This window comes from Anopheles coustani, chromosome 2, assembly GCF_943734705.1.
Source record: "Anopheles coustani chromosome 2, idAnoCousDA_361_x.2, whole genome shotgun sequence".
Classification (NCBI taxonomy): Eukaryota; Metazoa; Arthropoda; class Insecta; order Diptera; family Culicidae; genus Anopheles; species Anopheles coustani.
The window spans coordinates 19,184,762-19,207,453 of NC_071289.1; the positions used below are offsets into that span (position 1 = coordinate 19,184,762).

Consider the following 22,692-nt stretch of genomic DNA (forward strand, 5'->3'; position numbering starts at 1 on the left):
CGCTTGTTTGCAAGCTAATGATTTTAATTCTCTTCTGCTGAATATAGATAATAAAAAATAAAAGAAATATGTTCAGCGAACATTTATGCTAATTTTCTTTCCAGCTTTTAACCGCTAAATCCTTTCACATTGTGGAAAGTACATTTCCCTTTGGTAAACAAAGGCTTGTTTTTGTTGTAGTAATTTCTTCTGTTTTTAAATGAACCTAAAGACAAACGCAGGGATGAGTGTTCAATTAACGTCTGAATGACTTATTTCAATGTCGTTCACAATCAACTGCATGTATGAGAGGTGTAAAATATGTACATGAATGCGAACAGAGTTCCTTGAAAGTGTGTGATTCTTAATTGTTGATAATTAGTTAAACTTTAGTTTCGATTGTAGTTTTATTAGACAAAGGAAATTCGGACGAGAAGCGCTGTTGAAGAAATAATCGTGAAATAAAACAGATCCATTCCGCGACTGTCCGACGGGAGGAGAGAAGAAAAAATCCAATGGAAACACTAAGTGTGAATGAGCTTTACATCACTTCTCGTCCTTTTGCTAAAATAAGGGTTGAAGACGGTCGAAACACACTATAGAGGGCGAGAAGGATGCTCGAATGTTTGAGACTGTTACGCACCATCATCAAACTGTGTTTCCGTACAAAATGCGAGAGTGTGTGGAAAATCCTTAAACAAATATATCATTAGGTAGATTAGTGGTACGGTGAAGTGAAATGATACAATAATAGCGCAAGAACGAAAAATGTCTCAACTTACGCTCTTCCTCATATCGGGAACGGGGAGAAAAGAAGATTTAAAACAATGGCAAAAAATCGACAAACTTATCTAGAAAAACATTATTGATTCTTGCTGAATGATGCTTCCTTAGCCCGGCTAAAGAGAAACATAGGAAATGGAACGTACACGCTAAACAAAAAAAAAAAAACGACTGAATAAACAAGATAACGATACGAGAACCAAACACACTACTGCACACTATACGTTAACAGAAGAACTAAACGCAATACGTTTAAAGGCGAACATTTGAAAATTTGCCGTCATATATCAATCAAATTGAAGATTATGTCGATAGCTTGTGACTAATCTTCTTTTTCTAGCGAATGAGAGTTGGGATCGCGGTTAAAATAACCGCTTTTCTCCGGTCTGGTGATAGATAGAGCTACTATTTTACGCCATATCGGCAATCACGCGCGAATCGGATCCATTGTGGTGTCGAATTATATGGTAGTTAAATGTTTAACTACTCGGTTTAGATGAAATTATCGAGAACAAACAACATTTGATTGTTCTAATGATGACGAAGAAAGAGGTGGTGTTGGAATGAAAGGGAAAAATTGTAAGAAAATCAAAATTTACACGACGCTACGTGACAATTTTAGATTGCAAAATTTTGACAACGCTAAACCTGGGATGATGGGACATAATCGATAAGCAAAGAACAGCAATAGTCAAATATCACTTATTAACCTGCACAAGCAACATTACACTGAACTATACTGCGACAATTTACTCAGGTACCGATACGGACAAACAAACATAGCCTAAGATAAAACACGGAATGAGAAGTAAGGAGAAGTGGAAGGAGAAAATAATGAAACGAAGAAGCAAAGTATGGTTAACACAATTTGAAAACGTAATGAAAAGAAGGACACAACAACGTACTAACATTTATACAACTAACATAAGCAAACGTAACGAAACACATAAACATAAACTATTTTTATCAAACAAAGAAACAACAAAACAAATGTACACACGCAACAAATGTTCCAAAACACAAAAAGAAGCCAACCATTAGGTACAGTGATCAGAGCAGGGATGCATAAGAGACTGGAGAGAGGAATAACAGCTTAGAAATGGAAGACAAATCGATGGTTCGGCATTACATATAGAGAAAATGCAACATGGATGAATAATGTTTTGTTGCTCCAAGCTTGAGGTGGGACTTCTTGTTTTTATTTTGGTACTTAGTATAGAGTACTAGAAAATGTGAGGTCTAAAGATACGCCAAGCAGAAGACGAAAAGCCTAAACGAAGGGGTTTATTTTGCAAAAACAACAACCCAATATCATGTTTGCGTGGCCTGTGGAAGGATTCCTGACCCGACCGACAACAAACTTTGTGTGTGTGTGTGTGTCCTATTATCCCGATTTAATCGGTAGAGGACCAATTAAATTATACATTACCGAAAACATACTTGAAAAGGACCTGACTCTACCTTACACTTGTCTGACATATTAGGAAAGCAAGGTTACTGGAATGGGAATAAAAAAACATCATCTAGCATGCTCCGAACCAGGCTACTTTGAATGGAGAATGTCAAAAAAAACTTGTAAAACTAAACGAAAACCCCTTCACAAAATCTCTGGAAAAAATAAGCATAACCGAAAAAAGTGATAAAAAATGTAATTTTTTTTCATTCTTGCTAATATTGTTGTATCAGCTAGGAGGGAGAGAGAATGAGAGCATGTGCGTATGCTTGTCTGGATGCGTGCGATTTCAAATGGAATGACTGAGATTCAGTTACATTGATTGAAGTGTAAAACTGGTATTGCTTGCAGGACACAATGTAAGTGCGTAAACTTATAAAGAGCGCGTGGTGTGATTGCGTAATCGTGTGTGTCATAGATGTCGATTGAACGATCGCGTGGTGTGTGATAAGGGGAAAACATATTTAAGTGAAAGGAGATATCGAACATTGGATGTTCTGTATGAGGACGCTGAAGGTGCTTGAGTTGAATAACATAGTATCAGTCATGTCGATAAGAAGGGGGGAACAAATCTGAAATTTGTTTCATTGAACTAAGGCATCACCTTGTAACGGTTTTAATCTCTATTTCGTAAGTTTCCGGGTTTTTTGTTGTGCTAGCAGGCATAAGTTTTTCCTTCGAACATTCACAAGCTGTAGCTAAATCCTTTACGAGTTTAATTGTTATTTAAAATGGTACAAGATTTGTTAATAGAATCTTGTTCACAAATGCTTCAAATTCTTGGTAGAAAATGGTTGGAGCAAAAGTTTTTGTAGTGAACGATAGCAACCAATCAAGGTAGAAACATTATGTTTCCTCGTATGAACAAAAACTATGATTTCGAATTTTATCCACCAAGTCTAACTGGGCCTGGTATAAAGAGGAAATTTTTAAATACAAACTACACAACCGGTACCATACCATACCATACACAGATAAATTGGTCGTCATGATCGCGAGATTGTAATTTTAATGATGTATGCAGCGTGCGTGTGTGCATTTGTGCGTATCTAATATAAAATGAATGGAAGCGAAGGAGTGTCGTATATTTGTGAGCAATAGTTTTCAAATGTGGTGCAGTATGAATGAGCTGAAAAAGAAGCGTAGCTTATGTTAATATGATGTGTGAAACATTGTGATTGCATGATTGAGGAAAGAATACGGGTGTAATTTTTGCGAGAGTTGTATGTAAAACAAATATATCTATATATATGTGTGTGTGCTTGTGTGTACACGTGTTGCGAGCGAATGTGTGAATTTTGTGAGACATTTTCCTTATACGAAACACGAAACGAAACAAATAAACCGCTAGAAGCAACAAATTATCGATAAACTAATACTGAACATTGTAAATGTACACACGCGACTGAGAGGAAATTCTATCATTGGAAGGACGAATACAACAAAACACGTGAACAGCTAGCTGCTCTCCCCGTTGTGGGGTTGGGTTGGTGGGCAACAATTTATTAACGACTTTTCGGAAAACATGAGGCGCCAACGGACAGGCGTTTGAGACTGACCAAAAAATAATAATAATAATAATCATATGTGCTGTATAAACGAAACGAAGTTTCACGCCAGAAAGAACCCACGATTATTAGTTAGGAAAACAGCAAAATGAATCGACTACGAGGACCTAGTTTTTAATGCTGCATTATTTTTGAATAACAATGTCCAACCTGACCAAAGACTCCCCATGGAACACGCGATGGAAGGATTAGCAGACGAGAGAAGAGAAGGACATACGTACAAGACATCAATTTCATCCAGTTGGCTGACAAACGGAAAGGATCGCCTGAAAATGGTACGTACCGTTAGCGGAACTTGGAAGGACTTCTTGGGGACCGCTTACAGAACGGTTACAAAGTACTCAACAACTACGACTACTAGATTACTACTTACGGAGCACAAGAAGCCACACACAACCACCATCATCATACACACATTAGACACTATTGTGCTGTGAGATTGAGAATGAATGAACCAAAAACCATCAGTTCGTGTGCGGATTTTTTGGGGTCGTGGGTGGATGCGTTGTGGGTGTGCTTGGATTGGGGATGACGAGACGTAATGATGGGGTGGAGAAACTGGAAGTGAGAATGTGCGTAAGCTGTGAATATTAAATTATGTGGTTAGTATGATCTAAGCGAACGTGAGAGAGAGTGTATTTTGTAAGTTTGACCGCGTGTTTGTACATTTGCGCCAAGGATCCAGAAGAATGCGATGATTTTGCTGTATGGTGTGGCGTATGATGCGAGCAAATGATATGTTGGATGCGAATGTTGATGAGATGACTGAATAAAAATTACATGACTGCCAAAAGCGAGGAAAAACAACGCAAAGACAAATTATTTATTTTCTTCCCTAGTCGTTTTCCTCCAGCGGTGTTGATCGCAGCGATGGAGTTCTCTCTTTCTTTGATTTAACATAAATTAATTCTTTGTAAAATGGGCATGATCCAAAAGTGTTCCTTGCCGTGGCGCAAAAATTCGCTGACGTGTAAGAAATATTTGTGCTGTAAGAACCGAAGTTAAAAACGCTCAAATTCTAAACGAATAATTTAATAATGATGGCTGTGCTAGTTCAAACGAATGTTTACGCGAAGCGAAAATACGGAATGCGAAAGGGTTTTCCCTTTCACCATTTTACCATGCCATTAACCTGACCGTTATTGAGTGTGGGTTTTATTTTTTGTTTTAACAATAATCGTTTTTCTTTAAGAAAAACACCGAAAAAAATCAAAATGAAAGAGAAGATTTAAATTACAAAATGAAGTATAAAATGTGTGTTTCTGTGCGTTTCATTTAATCTGGAATCGGTAGTTTTAGGTAAGTGTAATTCAAATATGCAAATATCCATTCACTTTACACATTCTTTTGTTTTGCTTTGTAGTATGTTTGCTTACAAATCTTATTCTTTAGGGAAATTTTAAACATTATCCACTGAAACAAATAAGCTGTTAATAGAGAGATTTCGTCGAGGAGCTCAATCAACAGTTAATACCCGATGCAAGTTGGCCCTGATACCATGGCGTGACCACCATTGCAAAAATGGGATTATGAACATTCGCCTTCTTCTTCTTCTTGGCGTAACGACCTCTTGGTCATGCCTGCCCGTTAAGGGCTTACGAGACTTGTTTCCCTGTTGTACGTACGTGGATAGTCAGTCCTCTCGTACAGGGGAGGGGGTCCGGTCTCGGTTGGGATTCGAACCCACGCCGTCGAGGTGGTGTGGAACATTCGCCTTATAGGCGCTATTACTGCTAAGCGGACTCGGCGTGGCGAAGCTCCATTCGAAACCGCTCACTGTCGATCGCCAAACTGGCCCAATTCTTGGCAACTCTTCCACCAGGATTTAGGCCTACCACCCCTCCTCTGTCCTCAGCCTAAAAAGACTGTATGATCATTCAGTTTATATAAACTGAGCTGACTAACAGGTTGGCGATCAGATGATGATGCAGATGGTGGTGGGCTTTCGGTTATCATGACGCCATTTGGAAAAAAAAAACTAACCAACCATTCACGTAATTTCCTTCTCATCGATTCACATTCCAAGCTGTTTACTCGTTCTCCTTTTTATTAACAATTCGATCGATCTGATTCTTGCCGCTGGGGCATGTAAATTATTTCCGATGTTGTGTTTTGCACTGATCGAGGACGCCGTCATCGTGGGGAGAACCGAAATACACTTCTACTGCAGGCTTTGGTATGCACCATTCGTGCATGTGTAGGTTCGATGGGGTCCTTAGCGACCGATCCTGCGACCGGTGCATACACGAAACAATCCACAGCACCCGACAATCAACTCCGCCCGTTTTGTTACTTCTGTGTCAACCTTTTTACATTTCACGCAGACGTCGGACGGCCGATCGGACCGAGGCGGCCGCGGTGGTCGAGTACACCCAGGCACCTCCGGCCACGACACGTTTGCACCGTTTGCACGACCAGATACCAACGCAGGTTCGCTTCATCGCATCCTGGAACAGCAAAGAGGATATGTTATTAGTTTACCATCACAAAATCACTTTCCGTTGGTTGTTGCTTACCTTGCCGCAGAAGGTGCAGGTGTACTTGGCGTGCTGGGTGATTTCCATCTTCTTCACCATCTTACGCAGCGAGGCACCATAACGGGTACCGTATTTACCGACGATTCCAACCTTCTTGGTACGCTTGGCCTTAAAAGAAAATGGATAAAATCTCAGTTAGTACAACGTTGGCTACGTAACAAGCATTTTCTGCTATCGACACATTCGGGCACCCAAAAACATAGAACAAATTCGATTCACGGTCACAAATAAGGCCGGTTCCTCGGCCACCGAGCGATCAACACAACTTCAGATGGCTGGAAGCGCGGTGGCACGGTACGGAATCAATACCCCAACATTAGCACCATCAATTAAAACGAAAGGACGCTACGCATGACTTTTGTTGCGGGTTCCAATTGTTGCCTGAATGTTTATTTACGTTTTTAACGCACAACTAACCATTTTATCGGATTATAATCCTATCTGGATTGAATTAAAAAAGCTGACACAAAATGTGTGCACTTTCTTCAATCGAAAGGTGACGGAAAAGAGAGAGATTGACAACAAGCGGAAGTTGCCGTGTATTTGACATTGACAGCAAGGCTGCGGTTTTGCGTCTGGCTGCATACTGTACAACCGCACGGAAGTGCTGCGCGAGCATGCCCCTTTGAAAAATATTGCTTGTTACGATTTTAATTCGTCACAGAAAAATCCATCACATTCCAGGTGAGTTAAATTATTGGTATTATATAAAATCGAATTAGCTTTCATTGCATAAATTGATTGATATAATTTCTTTGGATGTTTCAAAATATCAACAAGAAATACAACAAGTACGAGCTTGTTTTGTGCGAACATGCTCTGCCACATTTGACGTTTGACGTGTCGAGACGTTTGACATTTTGTCTGTAAATAAAAAAAAAGCAAAACTCTCTAAAGCTACCTATACACGGTGGGAAAAGTGCACAATTTGACAGAAGAAACAAGAAAAATCGGCCATTTCGCCATAGATTTCCCTACCGTGTTCCCCTAGGCCAGAACTTCGCGTCAAGGATTATTGTGCTCGTAACGGGACGTTAGTTCGTTTGTGAGGAAGATCCCGTTGTGCAGCGGGATTCTGCGTCGAGTTTCCGAGCAAGTGGATATCAGAGTTAGCCTGCGAAATGCTACATTTCGTGTGATATACCGAAGCTGGTAGGTGATTAAGCAATTGCGTTTGTTTTCTCATACGGATCTTTTCTGTTCGCTGCTTGTTGGCAACTGTGACAATACTACTACTGCTACCGATACTATCGCTACATAGCTACACAAGTCGAAAGACGGTTGTCGTCATCACAGTGAAAAATAAGTGCATCTTAGCTGGGGTTCTATTTCTCATACGAAATTCTGCTTTCTCCGTATCATTTAAGGGCAGACCGAACAGTGTAACAGTATAACGGTGGTGACTGTGGCCATTGATTCGCGAAAAACCAATCGTCGGTTGTGTTTTTCCCCGAGATATGCAGTAGCAAACAAGCAAGAAAAGTGTGTGTAACAACCGGCCAACGAAGAACACGCTGGCATTCACGATTGGCATTGGTGGAGAGCTGTTTGATGCATTGTTGAATTAATCATCGATCAGAGAAATAGTAGGCGCGTAGAGCAACGTAGTAACCTGATAAAGAAGGAGGAAAAAACAACATACCCGGCAACCCCCGCACCACGTCAGGACTGCGTGGTGTGAGAGTGTGAGTTCAGCAACGTCGTTCCGTTGCGTGTCCCCACGTCCCTGTCCCACAGGGACCGAATCTAGCAGCGGTTCCGATATTATGACAACGAGACACAGTTCTGTCACCGGCAAAATGAGAAATATTACCTTGGCCATTGCTTTCGTCGCCGCCGCCTGCTGCGTGGGACTCTCGGATGCGTTCTACCTGCCCGGTTTGGCGCCGGTTAATTACTGCAGAAAGTCGGAAATGCAAAAATCGTGCAAGGTGAGTCAGAACGCGAACTTTGCGCAACGCAAATTAACGATACAATATCTAATCTATGATCTTTTTTCGTTTGTTTGTCAGTCGGAGGTGACACTGTACGTGAATCGGCTCAACACGGAGGAATCGGTGATCCCGTACGAGTACCATCATTTCGACTTTTGTCCTATCGATGAAACGAACTCGCCGGTTGAAAACCTCGGCCAGGTGGTGTTTGGCGAACGTATCCGTCCCGGACCGTACAAGATCCAGTTCCTGGAGGACGTGAAGTGTGCGAAGGCATGCACCAAGCACTACAAGGGTGGCGACCCGGACAGTGACCACCGGTTGATGGTGCTCAAGAAGGGCATGAGCTTGAACTACCAGCATCACTGGATCGTCGATAATATGCCCGTTACCTGGTGTTACCCGCTGGAAAATGAACGCCAGTACTGTAGCACCGGTTTCCCCATGGGTTGTCTCGTTCGGCGCCATCCGGACGGCGAGGAGGGTTGCATTACGAACCCGAACTACAACCGTGCCGGGTACTATTACCCGTTCAATCATGTCGACCTAACCATCACCTACCACAGTGGAGCGACGGAGGAGTGGGGCGTTGCGTTTAAGCAGAACGGAGGCCGCATTATTTCGGTAAAGGTCGTGCCGTCGTCGATAAACCACAAGAACGAGGGTGAGCTGAACTGCGACAGCAAGGAACCGATCGAGATTCAATCGAGTGCCCTACCGGCCGGTTCTTCACTGGACATCGTCTACACGTACTCGGTGCACTTTACGCAGAACAACAAGATTAAGTGGTCGTCCCGGTGGGACTACATTTTGGAGTCGATGCCGCACACCAACATCCAGTGGTTTAGCATACTGAACTCGCTCGTGATCGTGCTGTTCCTCTCCGGTATGGTGGCCATGATCATGCTGCGTACGCTGCACAAGGATATTGCACGGTACAACCAGATGGATTCTGGCGAGGATGCACAGGAAGAGTTCGGTTGGAAGTTGGTGCATGGTGACGTGTTCCGACCACCACGCAAGGGCATGCTGCTGTCGGTATTCCTCGGCTCCGGTATTCAGGTGTTCTGTATGACGTTGGTAACACTGGCATTCGCGTGCCTCGGTTTTCTTTCGCCCGCCAACCGAGGTGCGCTGATGACCTGCGCCATGGTACTTTTTGTACTGCTCGGTACCCCGGCCGGGTACGTTTCGGCACGGATCTACAAGAGCTTTGGAGGGATCAAGTGGAAGAGTAATGTTTTGCTAACGTCTATGCTTTGTCCTGGGTAAGTTAAAAATACCGCAGATAAATTAACTTCATTTTGGATCGGGCTACGTATACAATTTACATTCAATTACTACAATTATTCCATTCTTTTTGTTTCAGTGTCGTGTTTGGGCTTTTCTTCGTAATGAACTTGATATTATGGAGCAAGGGAAGCTCAGGGGCTGTTCCATTTTCGACCCTCATTGCTCTGCTAGCATTGTGGTTCGGCGTTTCGGTTCCACTTACGTTCGTGGGTGCCTATTTTGGTTTTCGAAAGAGGGTGAGTGAATTAATCCAACGTCATTTTGAGATATCAAATGCTATATATTTGTTTTCCACACATCCTTTCAGTCCCTCGAGCATCCGGTCCGAACGAATCAAATCCCCCGCCAGATTCCGGACCAGTCGATCTACACGCAACCGATTCCGGGTATCATCATGGGTGGCGTGCTGCCATTCGGGTGCATCTTCATTCAGCTGTTCTTCATCCTAAACTCGCTTTGGTCGAGCCAGATGTACTACATGTTCGGCTTTCTGTTTCTGGTGTTCCTCATCCTTGTGATCACCTGCTCCGAGACGACGATCCTGCTGTGCTACTTCCATCTGTGCGCGGAAGACTACCACTGGTGGTGGCGATCGTTCCTGACGTCCGGCTTTACGGCGGTCTACCTGTTTGTGTACTGCTGCCACTACTTTGCCACGAAGCTGCAGATTGAGGATGCCGCTTCCACCTTCCTCTACTTTGGCTACACGCTCATTATGGTGTTTTTGTTCTTTTTGCTGACCGGGTCGATAGGTTTCTTTGCCTGTTTCTGGTTCATACGCAAGATTTACAGTGTGGTAAAGGTGGACTAAATGTTGATCGCGTTGGCGTTCTTCCGTTCTTCTTCGACTACAATTTCCGTTCGTTTTCCTTTGCGTCTATATAAAAGTAGCTCCCTCTGATCGTATCTTGTTTTAGCATATGTTTAATGCATATAGCATAGAAAACCGTATCTTTGGTGAGTTTAGCAAACTATAGTCGCGTTTCAAAGGTCTCAGTGTAGTACAAACAGTGCGTCCTAAAGAAGGGATAAAATTCCCCAAAACCTGCGGATATGCAATACCGACAATACAATGCTTGCTAGCATACCTTAGCCTTCTACTCCTTTCAGTAAACAATTGGGTTTTCAATGCAATATGCACGCGACGAGGTAAAGAAACCACCACTTTCTTCTAGTGGACGTATCGGAAAGGATCGGAAATGCAGGACTGGAAACGATGTGATCCTTCACTTCAAGCGTTGAGATTTCTTCTACACACGATCGGGGGAAGTAATCGACATCCTTTTTATCAATTCCAATGTATGTTTATTGTGTTTGAAGTAAACTCTAACGTTAGTATAGACAACAACAAAAAATTTCTATGGTAACGTGGCACAACTGAGGCAAACTACCACCGGAATGGTCCGCCATGGTTTGATATGTGTGTGTGCGTCGAACACGTTCCGTGCGACCACAACGGCCATTCTTTTATTCTCGCTTTGTCCTTAAATGCTATAAATGGATCAGCTTTTAAATTAAATGTTTCGACTTATCGTACTTTGCCTTTCTAATGTGTCGTAACGTTGTGTTTAAGAAATGCTTTTATTTATGGTGCACTTCCAGCACCGAATGGCAAGCATCGGAACCATGATGGTAGTTTGCTGTGCAGCGCACGCACATCCTCACACAAACACAACGCAACATTAGTCCACTTATGTTTATTTTTTCCTTTTTTCCAAAAACTAGGTTAGTCATAACGCAATGTAACTACAGCATAAAAAGAAAAACAAAAAAAACGAGCGTTACCGCGTGACTACATTAAGCGTACCATACCAAAAAATGGTGCGGCCCAGGTGGTAAAAACCAATTTTTCTCTCTTTCTATCGCACCATCGAAAGAGAGAAAAAACGGTTTTTACCACCTGGGCCGTACCAGTTTTTTGGTATGGTACGCCTAATGTAGTCACGCGGTTATATGAGCCGTGAGTTAGATGAGTATTAGGAAATGGAATCCCATGGAAACGGGAAGAAACAATTACCGGAACTTGGTACGGACCGAATGAATTCCTTCTTCGCACACAAGCACCCTTTTTTGTCGCTGTGTAAATTATTATTTAGCATTATTATTTTCAAAAGAATCCCGGCAGTTGCAGATTAAAATATCAGCAATCATTCGAATTCAAAGCTCACTTTGATTCGGCTGAAAACAGCGAATTGCGTGCAGAAGATAAACATGTCGTGAGGAAGCACAAGTGGCACGAAAGCAGAACGTAGGAATCGTGCAAAAAGCGTTGCGGACGATGTGATGAAACAGTAAACTTAAAAAGAAAACAGTAATAATAATCATCTTATTAATAACGATTAAAACGGAGGGGATTTGTATTTCATTGCCGTTAGAAATAACGCGTGAAAACGCGCACCCGTATGGGTCGAAAATGTATTCCTCCCTCTCTTCTGATCCACAAACATCAATTAATTGTTTCGAGATCTCCCGTGACTTGGTCTTTATTGAATGTTTCCGTTATTTAACGCTGGGTAAATTGTAATAAAATGATTTATTGCTATATGTGCTGTATCGGAATAAGTTGTTGGATAATTTGGTTTCCAGTGCAACCGGCTGTTAAGAATCTGTTCGAGATATTAGTGCTGAGTGCGATCCAAACCGAAGCGATCCTGATTTTGTTGCAAGCTTATCATCAGCTGATATACTTTTCGTACAGTGAAGTGTACTCGAAGGAATTTGACCGAGTATGCATTGCACCGATTGTTTCGATCGGTGCAAAACCATCTCCTCCTGAATATCGTTTTCTATCGCATCTAGCCGTTCGAACAGCAGCGTCGAGCTTCCCCGTCCACGTGCTAAATACTCGCTGACATCATCGTAAACATCTTCCACCATCGCAGCAACCCAATCCATTTTCCATTCGTTGTGCAACTCGCCGGAAAGAGTTTGCAGGCGCAACAGCTTACCGGTGAATCTATCCCTGTGGCGCTCTCTTGAGGCGGGTTTGTCGATCGGAACCGACGATCCATCCCCGAAGAGTCGACCAAAGATGCGTCCAGTCTCACGTATGGCGGCCGGTGTAATTCGCGCCAGCAGTAGCCAACCGTCTACGAAGTCAAACAACTTTGGTGTCACCACACCAGCGGACAGCAGTGATGATCGTTCGCCGTCGCAGGAAATGGCGGGAGTACCATCGTAGGTCAAAGGAACGCAGCGGCGGTAAGTATCGTGCGCCTCCAAGATGGCGTCCGGTTTTGGGTGGATTGATGTAGTCGAGTCGAGAGAGAAACACTTAACAAAGTACCTATCGGAACCACGAATCGCTACACGATAGCAGTTTTTGATGGCGGCATGTTTTGACGTTTGTGAATGTTTTCGTTGATGCTCGTGCACTAAGTCGTGCTGTTGTGTTTCAGCATAATTACTGCCTTCGTCGTGCCGCTCACCTTGGGATGTGAAACGTAACCATTCGAATAGCCGAAGGCGTAATCCGCTGATAAAACTACTCAGAGTGGCAGAACCAGACGAAATGTACCGGTGCGCAGAATCTTCAGATGTTGACGAACTCTCCAACCGTAAAGCAAGTGGCGCGTTTACGGCTTTTGGAACTAGTGGCTTAACGATTCGATTGGAAAACCCTCGCGTAGTTATCACGGTGCTGATTATATTTAAAAATACGGACATCCCTGGCACCGGGCTTTTGTCGAAGCTTTCCGCCATTCGAAGCGTCACAATAAAGCCATAAAACGCAATTGGCAGTATACCGCGTTGCAAACGTGCGATACTTTGCGCATTGGCCGATATGAATAAGCGTACGTTCTTTAGCTTGAAGGACCAGTCACCCCGCATAAGCCTGCGGGCGCGGAAAAATATCTGCGTCTCGGCCAGCCGATCCAGTGAGGATCCGATCTTCCGGTTCCACTTTTGCAGGTCCTTCGGTATGTTGCGCACAATGACCGCTGTGAATGCGGTTGTTACTAAACCATCGAAGAGGCTGTAGTACAGACCCGGATCCGTAAAGTCCCATTTGCTGACATCCCACTGACCGCCCATCCGCATGACACCGAAAAGGTAAGCAAAGGTCACACCTGACACAGCCGTGATGGTCACAAAAAGTGCCCTCCCGAGGATTGTGCTGATCGACCGGAAAGTAGTTAGCAAAGAGTTTGGTGTGGTGACGATGAAGGCGGATGTTGCGATACCTCCCAGCAAGGCATTCCAGGTGCCAGGGCTGGTGAAATCGAAATTCCTTGGATCCCAGCTTCCGCTAGCCGCCGCCAGGGCAAAATAGCCGAATGTTATCCCCGAACACACCATGATGGAGATCGATGCGGTTAATGATAAGCCAAGGCCAACAAAGTAGCCTACCGATGCGGTTATGTTGAATGGAATGGATAGCCCGGTCAGGGCACCACCGAACAGTCCTAGCCAAAGGCTTTTCGACTTCCAATTCCACTGTAGAGGGTTCCAAGATTTGGCAGCGGAAGAAGCACCAATGTAGGCGCCAACTATGGCCATGATGAGGCACGCAATCGCAAACGCGAATTCTCCATCGGGATCCACCAGCGACACGGGTGAGTTTCCTGCGTAGACATACGGGCTGGGGTATTGCTCCTTGGGGTCCATCTGATAGAACCGGCCAATGTCGGGGTCATACAATCTGGCGCGGTAGTTGTACAACCCAATCTCCGGTTCCCATTCTTGGCCAGTGTAGAGATACGATATTTGACCGTCCAAATCAGTACCGTATCGTCGGAATATTTGCCCGTAAGGAAGATAGTCATATGCGGCTACCACCTCACCATCTCTCACGATCAATCGAACCGATCCCTCGTGATCGGATATCACACCATACAGCTTATCATTGCGCACGAATCCAACCAGCTGTTGGTCCTTATAGATGTAGCTGGTGACCCGCACATCTGGGGGTTGATCTTTCGCGAGGTACGTCAGCTCCATGTCTACCAGTACCAATCCATTCGTGTCCCGAATGTAATACTTTTCGTGTGAAACGGTTCCATCCGGATTATGCACCTGCTTGAAGGTACGTTCTGCACGAACGTCATACTGGAAGATTAACTTCCTTCCATCCGTCATCTCCATTTTCGTTACACGATGCAGTATCTTATCGTATTCCATATGTTTGATGCCTTTGTGTTCCGCCTTCACCACCGCACCATCGCTGTTGTGCTCCATGTTGAAATGTTCTTCTTCACGCTGATCTCGATCAAAGTACAGTCGATGCAATTTTGTAATCTGGTTGGTTCCATCTCTATACTCCAAACGGTAGCGCGAGAATCCTGTGTAAAACATCCGATGGTTACCGTTGGCATCAATTTCGTATGATTGGACGTCTCCTGCAGATCGTCCCAAAGCTGTTGCAAAGTGGTGACTAAGCACACGAACTATCTCTGGAATTTGTCTTTTGTATCTGTTTAATGCATTACGGAACGTTTCGCTCAAAGAATCCAATGAGTTCTGTGGACTGTTGCCTATTAAGTTGCGTTTGTTAAGGGAATTCTTAATGTCCCGGCAAACGTTCTTTCCCATGTTGGAACCCTCGATCCACCTTTTGCATCGAGCATTAAACTCATCCCCGGTCAGCGCTTTCCGTTCAACGATCGCCTTCGAAAACAGCGTCTGCAAGTGTTTGTGATAACGGTGCTGTCGTATAAAGTCTCCAAACATCGAGATTGGTCCTGGACGCCCATGGCAGAGGTTCGGATTGGTACAGTCCGCACTTAAGAATTTTTCAGCCAACAGTGCATCCCAGATGTTTTTCGAATCACTCTCCTTGACTCCATCTATTTCCTTTGCAAACGACCGGTATGTGAGAGGAGTCAGTTGCAGCTCGTCAGATCCGTGGAAATACTTTGCCTTAATCAACTGATCATGATCGTCGTAGTCGTACCGATGGCCGTACAGATGCGGGAAGCTCCCACTGCTTAACACCGTGGACAGATGGTTCAGCGGTATCACATCTCCACAAATAAACGGTAAATCATCATCACGCTCTCCGTAGAACGTCCTATTTACCGCGTTGTTCTCGTTCAGATATCCCTTTTGTTTGAGGACATCGAAGCAAACGATTGCTTGTTTCCGGCTTATGTTGTTCGAGATTAAATCTTTCGGATACATACTCGTGCGAAGCGAACCCGCGGTGCGTTGCCAGTGTGCGGTGAAAACGGTCCTCGATATAAGCCCCTCGTAGATCGGAGTGTACGAGTCTTGGCCGTACGAATCCGTCTCCACATAACTCACATCCTCTGTGAGGAAGTCATCCGCCAGCTTTACCAAGAATCCCGGCTCGTTGTAGGTGAAGTTTCTCTGGAAGAAGCGAGCTGTTCCGGTGCGTACCTTCATCGTCTCCATCATTCCATCTGCGTTGTACGTAAACTGAAACAACGGCTCATCTGTAGCGGATTCCTTAATGTTCGTCACCTCACCATGTCCGTTGTAGCCAAAGATAAACTTGTAAGGCTTTTCCCCTTGCCCGATCGGATACTTGATCGTTCGCAGTTCATCATTCTCATACTCATAGTCGATCGAGTAGGATGTATTGATCGTATTCACTACAAACATCTTTTTGAGAAGTCGATTCTGCTGATCGTACACCAGATATTCCGTCATCTGATCGTCATCGATGTGACGCGAAGCTAGCCTTGACCGGTACCGTAGATTCGGATCAGTATCCTGCTCACCGTACAGTGTATCGATGAAGTTTGTCGATTCCAGTACCTTGCTTCCGTCCAGCAAATTAGTACATTCCGTTTCTGTCAGATTCACAAGAGCTTCGCGAGTAATCTTCCCATCGGAGGCGTACATGAAGTGTAATACACGATCGAGCGTGTCATTGGCGTCCTTATGCAAGGAGAAGCGTAAGATACCGTACCTATCGTAGAGGTACTGATAGATGCCCCCATCAGGCGTGCGCTTTCTTATCACGCGGTTCTGCTCGTCGTAATTGTAACGCACTTCCCACTGTTTTTGCAATGCATCTCGTTGCATTTGTTGGCCAGATTCAAAGAAGTCGACCATTGACGCAGTTCTTACGAGAGAGTGATACATTGGAGGTAGCTCTTGTTCAATTTTGTTATTTTTCTGCCCGTATCGGAACGTGCTGAGACGATCCTCGTAGTTGCCAACTTTGCTATAGCTGGCTACCTTATTGCCACGACTGTCTTCGACCGTCCCGCGAATGGCACCGCCGGGATGAATCGTCGTCTTTTGGTTGAATCCATGTTCACTCGGGAAAAGATTGTTCAACAAAACATTGGAAGGGGTGGACAGGTATTCCCGCTTGTATTTGCCTAGCACTCCGTACTGCTTTCCTGGGAGACCTTGCAATCGTTTGTTTTCACTTGGGTCACTACCGTACACGGTATATGTATAAGGATATCCTTCGCAGGCTGGATTAAGTTCGGCAACGGCCCCATTGAGGAGGAGTGTGTCGTTATCAAAGTTGGTAATAAAACCTTCGTAGAATGCGAAAAATCCATCACTCTCTTTTTTGCGTATTTTTGTCCACTTTGTTTGCAGAATGGGGCGCTCGATGCTGTCGTACAGGATCTCACGCACACGTACCGTTTCTGGATCTTCATAGACGAGTAGTTGCGTGGGCTGTCCCGACAAGTTATGGTAGGTAACCTTTATCCTCGGGTCGTACATCTCGATAAACTCCCCTATTTCAAACCCTCCCGTAGCGTGCAATCGAAAGACCCGTTCCTGTTGTGTTGAACCATCAGCTAGGGATGCTTCCTGCACCAGAACTCCATCGACCCAAATAGAAATTCGGATGGCGGTGATAAACACTAGGATCTCTCCATCGTTTGGCAGCGACGGGCAGACGGTTTGAGATTCTGTCCCACAAGGTAGGTGAAACTCTTTCGTTCCCCATACTAGTTTCAAAACTACATCGGTCTTCGCCAAACTGTAAAGAAAGCGCAAGGCCAACGTTGTCCATGATCCGGTTATGGTTTTCTCGATACTAGCACTATCCCCGGTCGTTATAAACGCTATCGATCCTTTGTGAGGTAGCCATACACGTCCTGTTTTGCGCCACGGTGATGATTTTTGATCGAATCGGTTAAAAAAGCTTTGTCGCGGTTTCATCTCGATCAATGACGGTCGCGCTCCGGACACAGTTCTAGCGTACACCACCTTCGACTCCATGGTGAATTCAAGCACTTCACCGTACTCCCCAAAGAGGATCGACTTTTTACCCTTCGTATTATGTAAATAACTCTTCAGCAGGCCATTTCCTCCTAGCACCGCCTGTAAATCGCCAGTGATAGGTTCGAAGATGTTTGCCTGGAACGGTAGTCCGAGGGGCGAAAAACGGATGTGATCGATGTCGATCGTGGAATGAGTGCTGCTTGGTGCAACGATTACAACAAAGATAGGTTTCGACGCAGGTGGGATGTGTGTCGTATTGAGGATCGTTTCCACGTAGCTCCAGTCACCGATTCGCTGTTTCACTTCCACCGTCTTGGAGTTCAGTTTGTTCCCATCCTTCTTGTCGATGAGAACGTCCACGCTAAGGGTGTTCAGATGGTCACCTTTCTTCGTTGCATTTGCAGTGCGCATCCAGCATGACACAACAAAGTACTGGTTTGGCTCAAGCGGCATAAATTGTCCAGTCAGAGTGTGCATCTGATTGGACAAGCGAAGAAAACGATTGTTTTCTTCACGTTTGATTAGGGTGTTGTTGAAAATCCACCGATTTTCCTTTCCAAAATGATTCGCTTCATAGGTTTCGAAGCCGTAGTACGATACCATTTCATCCAGCAGCCGGTACGGACCTAGATCGACAATTTGCATGCGGCCTCCGAGGTCCAGGATCATTTTATCGAGATCACTTGTCTTCGTTTCGGGTTCCTGCTCCGATTCGCGTTGTTTTCGTTCCTGTTCCAGAAGCTTTCGGTCGATCACCGGCTGGCCGTTGGCACTGAAGGCTCTTCTAGTGGTTTTCCCAGTTGACAGATCGACACTTTGTTCGTACCAACCGAAGCGGGTCGTATTTGCACCGGGAAGTATTCGGATCCGTCGGAACATGGTACCGTCGACGGACACCCGGAGATCATTGACGTCATATTGATAGCCCGTTACGATGGGCAAATCCCCGGGAGGTTTGAGGGTTTGTCCTCCAAGCACGGTGATGGTTGGATTGAGGAAGTATTTCACACAGCGGAACAGCATCATCTTGGGGGTTGTTTCATTCACGTGAACCGTTGTTATGATAACCATTTGGTTGCTAGCACTGTTGAGCTGTTCGTTGGCCGGTAAAGCAATGTCCTTCTGATCTCCATTGAAGAAATACATCCTTACTGGGTTCTCGCTTGCCTGTGCTTGTGCGTAGTATGGCATGATGAGCTGCAGTTGCTCTGGTTTGGTAGTACGTGTATCAAAGGCCATTGCTCCGTTCGTTTGGTTTATAATCTTGAAGGTATCACTGGCGTTCACCTTTACCAGCCGGTACTGGTCATTGAGAGTTTTGTTTACCACGCGCAGCCTTAGCGTGTTCTCGTCCAATTGCTGCTTATTCCAGTGTTTTCCATCATACGTAATCAAATGGCTGCTCGTTAGAACACCTTCTCGATTGACGAGAATACCAAACAGCGATAGATCGATGGCGAAAACAATCGCCTCTCTCACTGCTTTGTAGATACGCGCGTACTCGGCAGCGATAGCCTTCTTTGTTTTTTCCAACGTTACAGTGTAACTTCCATTCAGCAGTTGGCTCCGTCTCGCATGCACCTTTTTCAACTCCTCATCAAATGCAGCCTTATGTGGACCGCTGGATTGTTTCACGTATAGGTGGTACTTTTTGGATTCCAAACGATACCCTAGTACGAAGGTATCTTTGTCCTCCGTGCTGACACTGTAGCTGAATTTAATCATGTTGGCGTAGGGAACGTGGACAGTATAGTGGTCAATGATTTTTGGCGTTTCAGTAAAATCCATCGTAAAAAATCGCACCAAAATATCTAGTACCGGCCCACGCATTACCGGTACCTTGAGGACGATCGCTTGCCGATAGCTTCCTAGCATATCCGCCATTAGACCGCGTCTTATTGATTGCCTTAAGTCGGGTTTGATCTCGAACGAGTTGAGGAAGCGATCCAAATGATCGAAATAGCTTGCCTCCCGTTTCGAATGAAGCGTTATCCAGTGGCCATCATCCTGTAGGACGAAAACTTTCAACTGCCCATCGTAGGTGGCGTAACCGTGGGGAAACGCGTAGACAACAAAATTCTGGGGAAGTCCACTGCGTATTACAGTGGTTGTAAGCTGGCCGTCTTTAACGGCTATGAAACGCAATGTTTTTGTGTCAGCAAGAAGCACGAATTTGTTTCCAGTGGTCAAGGTGCTTTCCAGTGGCAACTCGCTGTAGTACTGACGCTGCTCCCAACCGTAGCCCTCGATGTACTGCAGAATGGCGATATCTTTGCATGTGTCGTAAATAACTGAGACCACAAGTAGATCCGCTAGGGCATAGACAAGGTACCGTTTTATATTCTCAACCATAATGACGGTTTCGGTGGCATTCGTTTTCTCACTGTAGCCAACTCCACCAAGAGGATCACGAATGTGCAGTGTTAACACTCCATCGGAGAGTTTCGCATCGACGATCACAATGTAGTCGGGCCCGTTGAACACAGTTCCGTCGTGGTGGAAATCAATTCTTTTCTTCAGTTCCGATGGATCTATCTGGAGCACCTTATACTCCGGTTTCCATTCTACCCCGTTCGGATAGACAATCTTAGAAATCCTGTGTATCGCATCGTAATCGAATTCGAACAGAGGTCGGTCATCTTGTGTAATCGATAGAAGTTGGTTCTTAGTACGGTCGTAGTGGAACTGTACGACTTGCTTGTACTTCATGGTTAAAACCTCCAATGAAGAGATGCGATCGTCATCGTAACCAAGATTCACCATCGAGTCGTCGTGCAAATCAATGGATTTAAGGCGAATATCGGTTCCGTTCTTCACTAGTTTGTAGAAGTAGTTCGCCGTCCTGCCTGCACTGTCACGCTCTTGGCTCAAGTACCACCTCGTCGGATGAGATAGGTTGTTCAACGAACGACTACCGCACAGTGGCCATTTGGAGCACACGAGATTCGTCATAAATTGGCTCATGGCGATGTACGTTAGCGTACGCTTGTCTATTGTCACTTCCCACAGGTTACGTTTTTCCAGATGCAGGAGTTTGATGTCCGGATAGCCCTCGATAATGAAACGCGTTCCTTTGTGCGTCGGCTGCGTTGTTGCATCCTCAGAGTCATACACTCGGGTTAGTATGATTCGTTGGTTGTCTTTTACGAGGGAATAGACATGATCCTGCGGGAAGGCGCTCTCGTACCGGTCGAGCGCGATATAATCGAGTGGAAACGACCATCCCTGACCGAGCTCGTTACTGTAGTCCACGTTTTTGTACTGGAAAATCTTGCGCACCGGTATACCGAATGGAGTGCGCAGGTTTATCAGGGGTAGCGTAAGTTCGACGCTACCGGTGTGTGGGTTCAGGGGTTGGAGCAGACTGGAAAGATCGAGCTGATCGTGCAGCCACGAGGTTCGATGACGATAAGCCACAATTTCTGCGCTGAGTTTATCTAACGAGGAATCGATGACGTTTTCTTCAGCCGTCTGGTTTGTTGGATTATTATTTTCAGATTCTAGCCCCTGGTTGTACATCAATATTTCAGCCGAGGTCAATCCTTGGGGAGTATGCAGGATGATCTTCATGATGCCAGAAGGTCCATCATTCTGTAAAAGTTGTTTAGGTAATGCGAATCGAACTGCTTGGTTTCCAGATACTTCATCCAATACGTTATGCAAATCGAATCCCAATTCATCCGATGCTGCTTGCGTCACTGATAAACCATTTGGTCCGGAGTAGACCATCTCGTGCAACCCATCTCCATCGGTATCGTGCGTGGTAATTGTGCTGATGGCGCATCTGTTCCATCCGCGATGCTTTGAAAAAGCGGTCGAGTAGAATAGTTTTTGGTAACCGGGTAGCGTTTCGTTGTAGCGGTATACCGTGAGTCCTTCGGTGGAAAAGTCTAATAGATCGTTGTAGTGTGTGCTGTTGAACTTCGCGAACAAAATCCTATCATACTCGCTGTCCAACGGTGGGAACTCGTGTATGGTAGTCAACTCTTTTAGCGAGTATTGCTCATCAAAACGGAACAGTTGCAACTCGGAAGCGGTACGAAGTGCTATTGAAAGTTGACCATCATTGGTAACATTTTTAACGAGCGATATAATGTGTTTGTTGTTAGTCCATGCAGCACTCAGGATGGGATTCTGTTTTAAAGCTTTCAATTGAAAGGTAGAATGGATTAGCGCAATCGAACGAAACTGCACGTCAGACTCTACACGAGTGATAATGCCTAGATACTTTTCAGACGGATATATTTTACCGAACAAAAACGTATTGTTCGGTACACCGTAACCGAGTGCATCGTTATACTTCGATTCGACAAACTGACGGGTCAGCTGTTGATCACTCCATTTATGCACCTCGAGGCCTGCGACGGTTCGTACCACGATCAATCCACCATTGTATACTGCCCATGGGTAGTTGGGGTTTATGTCACGTACGGAGAAAAAATCTTGCACTCGATGGGATTCGGTCCAATCCTCGGATACCGTGGATGAATTGTATATCAGCAGCATACGATTTTTACGAATGAAAAGGGTTCTTTCCTTATCTTGCCCATGCTTAACTTCCACCACATCATGGGGATCTGCTTTGATCAGTAGTTTATCTGGTAGCTGTAGCTTATAATGGAGATCTGCTGGCGTTTCTGCCATCTTGACTCCAAAACTTCACTAAAAATGTTGCAAAACTTCACATGCTTTTGGTACAGTAACTAGAGATTGGATTCAGCTATCATTTCCACTTTGGGAATGGTATAGGATTGCTTTTGATTGAACAGCCACTTTGATTGAACACTGAAGTCATCTCCCGCATGTTGCAACTTTTATACTGCTACAGTTGCATGAACATGTTTGCGTAGTTGCTAGTAGACAGCATGTTTGCGTTCGTTGGTTTGTTATTATTTGTCTACAGTCATGTTGGGAAAGTTGAGAAATGATTGAATATCTTCGTTATGATTGTTCATCCTCGTGGTGCTTTAATACAATTGTAAAATTCG

General features: G+C 44.7%; 3 protein-coding genes across 4 annotated transcripts; 1 reads left to right on the forward strand and 2 right to left on the reverse strand.

The window, feature by feature from the left end:
- Positions 1–5,778: 5,778 nt before the first annotated feature.
- LOC131262211 (large ribosomal subunit protein eL43) lies at positions 5,779–6,863 on the reverse strand. The gene is made up of 3 exons (XM_058264162.1): positions 6,738–6,863; positions 6,300–6,428; positions 5,779–6,230 (listed from the first exon to the last, which is right to left on the reverse strand). The coding sequence occupies exons 1-3, from the start codon at positions 6,738–6,740 to the stop codon at positions 6,093–6,095; spliced, it is 270 nt and encodes an 89-aa protein (XP_058120145.1). The 5' UTR covers positions 6,741–6,863; the 3' UTR covers positions 5,779–6,092.
- Positions 6,864–7,357: 494 nt separating this feature from the next.
- Positions 7,358–10,632, forward strand: LOC131266902 (transmembrane 9 superfamily member 2). Of its 2 annotated transcripts, none has more exons than XM_058269589.1 (5): positions 7,358–7,472; positions 7,688–8,251; positions 8,333–9,522; positions 9,624–9,783; positions 9,855–10,632. In XM_058269589.1, the coding sequence occupies exons 2-5, from the start codon at positions 8,087–8,089 to the stop codon at positions 10,356–10,358; spliced, it is 2,019 nt and encodes a 672-aa protein (XP_058125572.1). In that variant the 5' UTR covers positions 7,358–7,472; positions 7,688–8,086; the 3' UTR covers positions 10,359–10,632. The 2 variants fall into 2 exon arrangements, with proteins under 2 accessions (XP_058125572.1, XP_058125573.1); XM_058269590.1 differs by having other exon boundaries at positions 7,370–7,472; positions 7,693–8,251.
- Positions 10,633–12,003: 1,371 nt separating this feature from the next.
- Positions 12,004–22,348, reverse strand: LOC131264042 (uncharacterized). The gene has a single exon (XM_058266331.1). The coding sequence runs from the start codon at positions 22,346–22,348 to the stop codon at positions 12,146–12,148; it is 10,203 nt and encodes a 3,400-aa protein (XP_058122314.1). The 3' UTR covers positions 12,004–12,145.
- Positions 22,349–22,692: the final 344 nt, after the last annotated feature.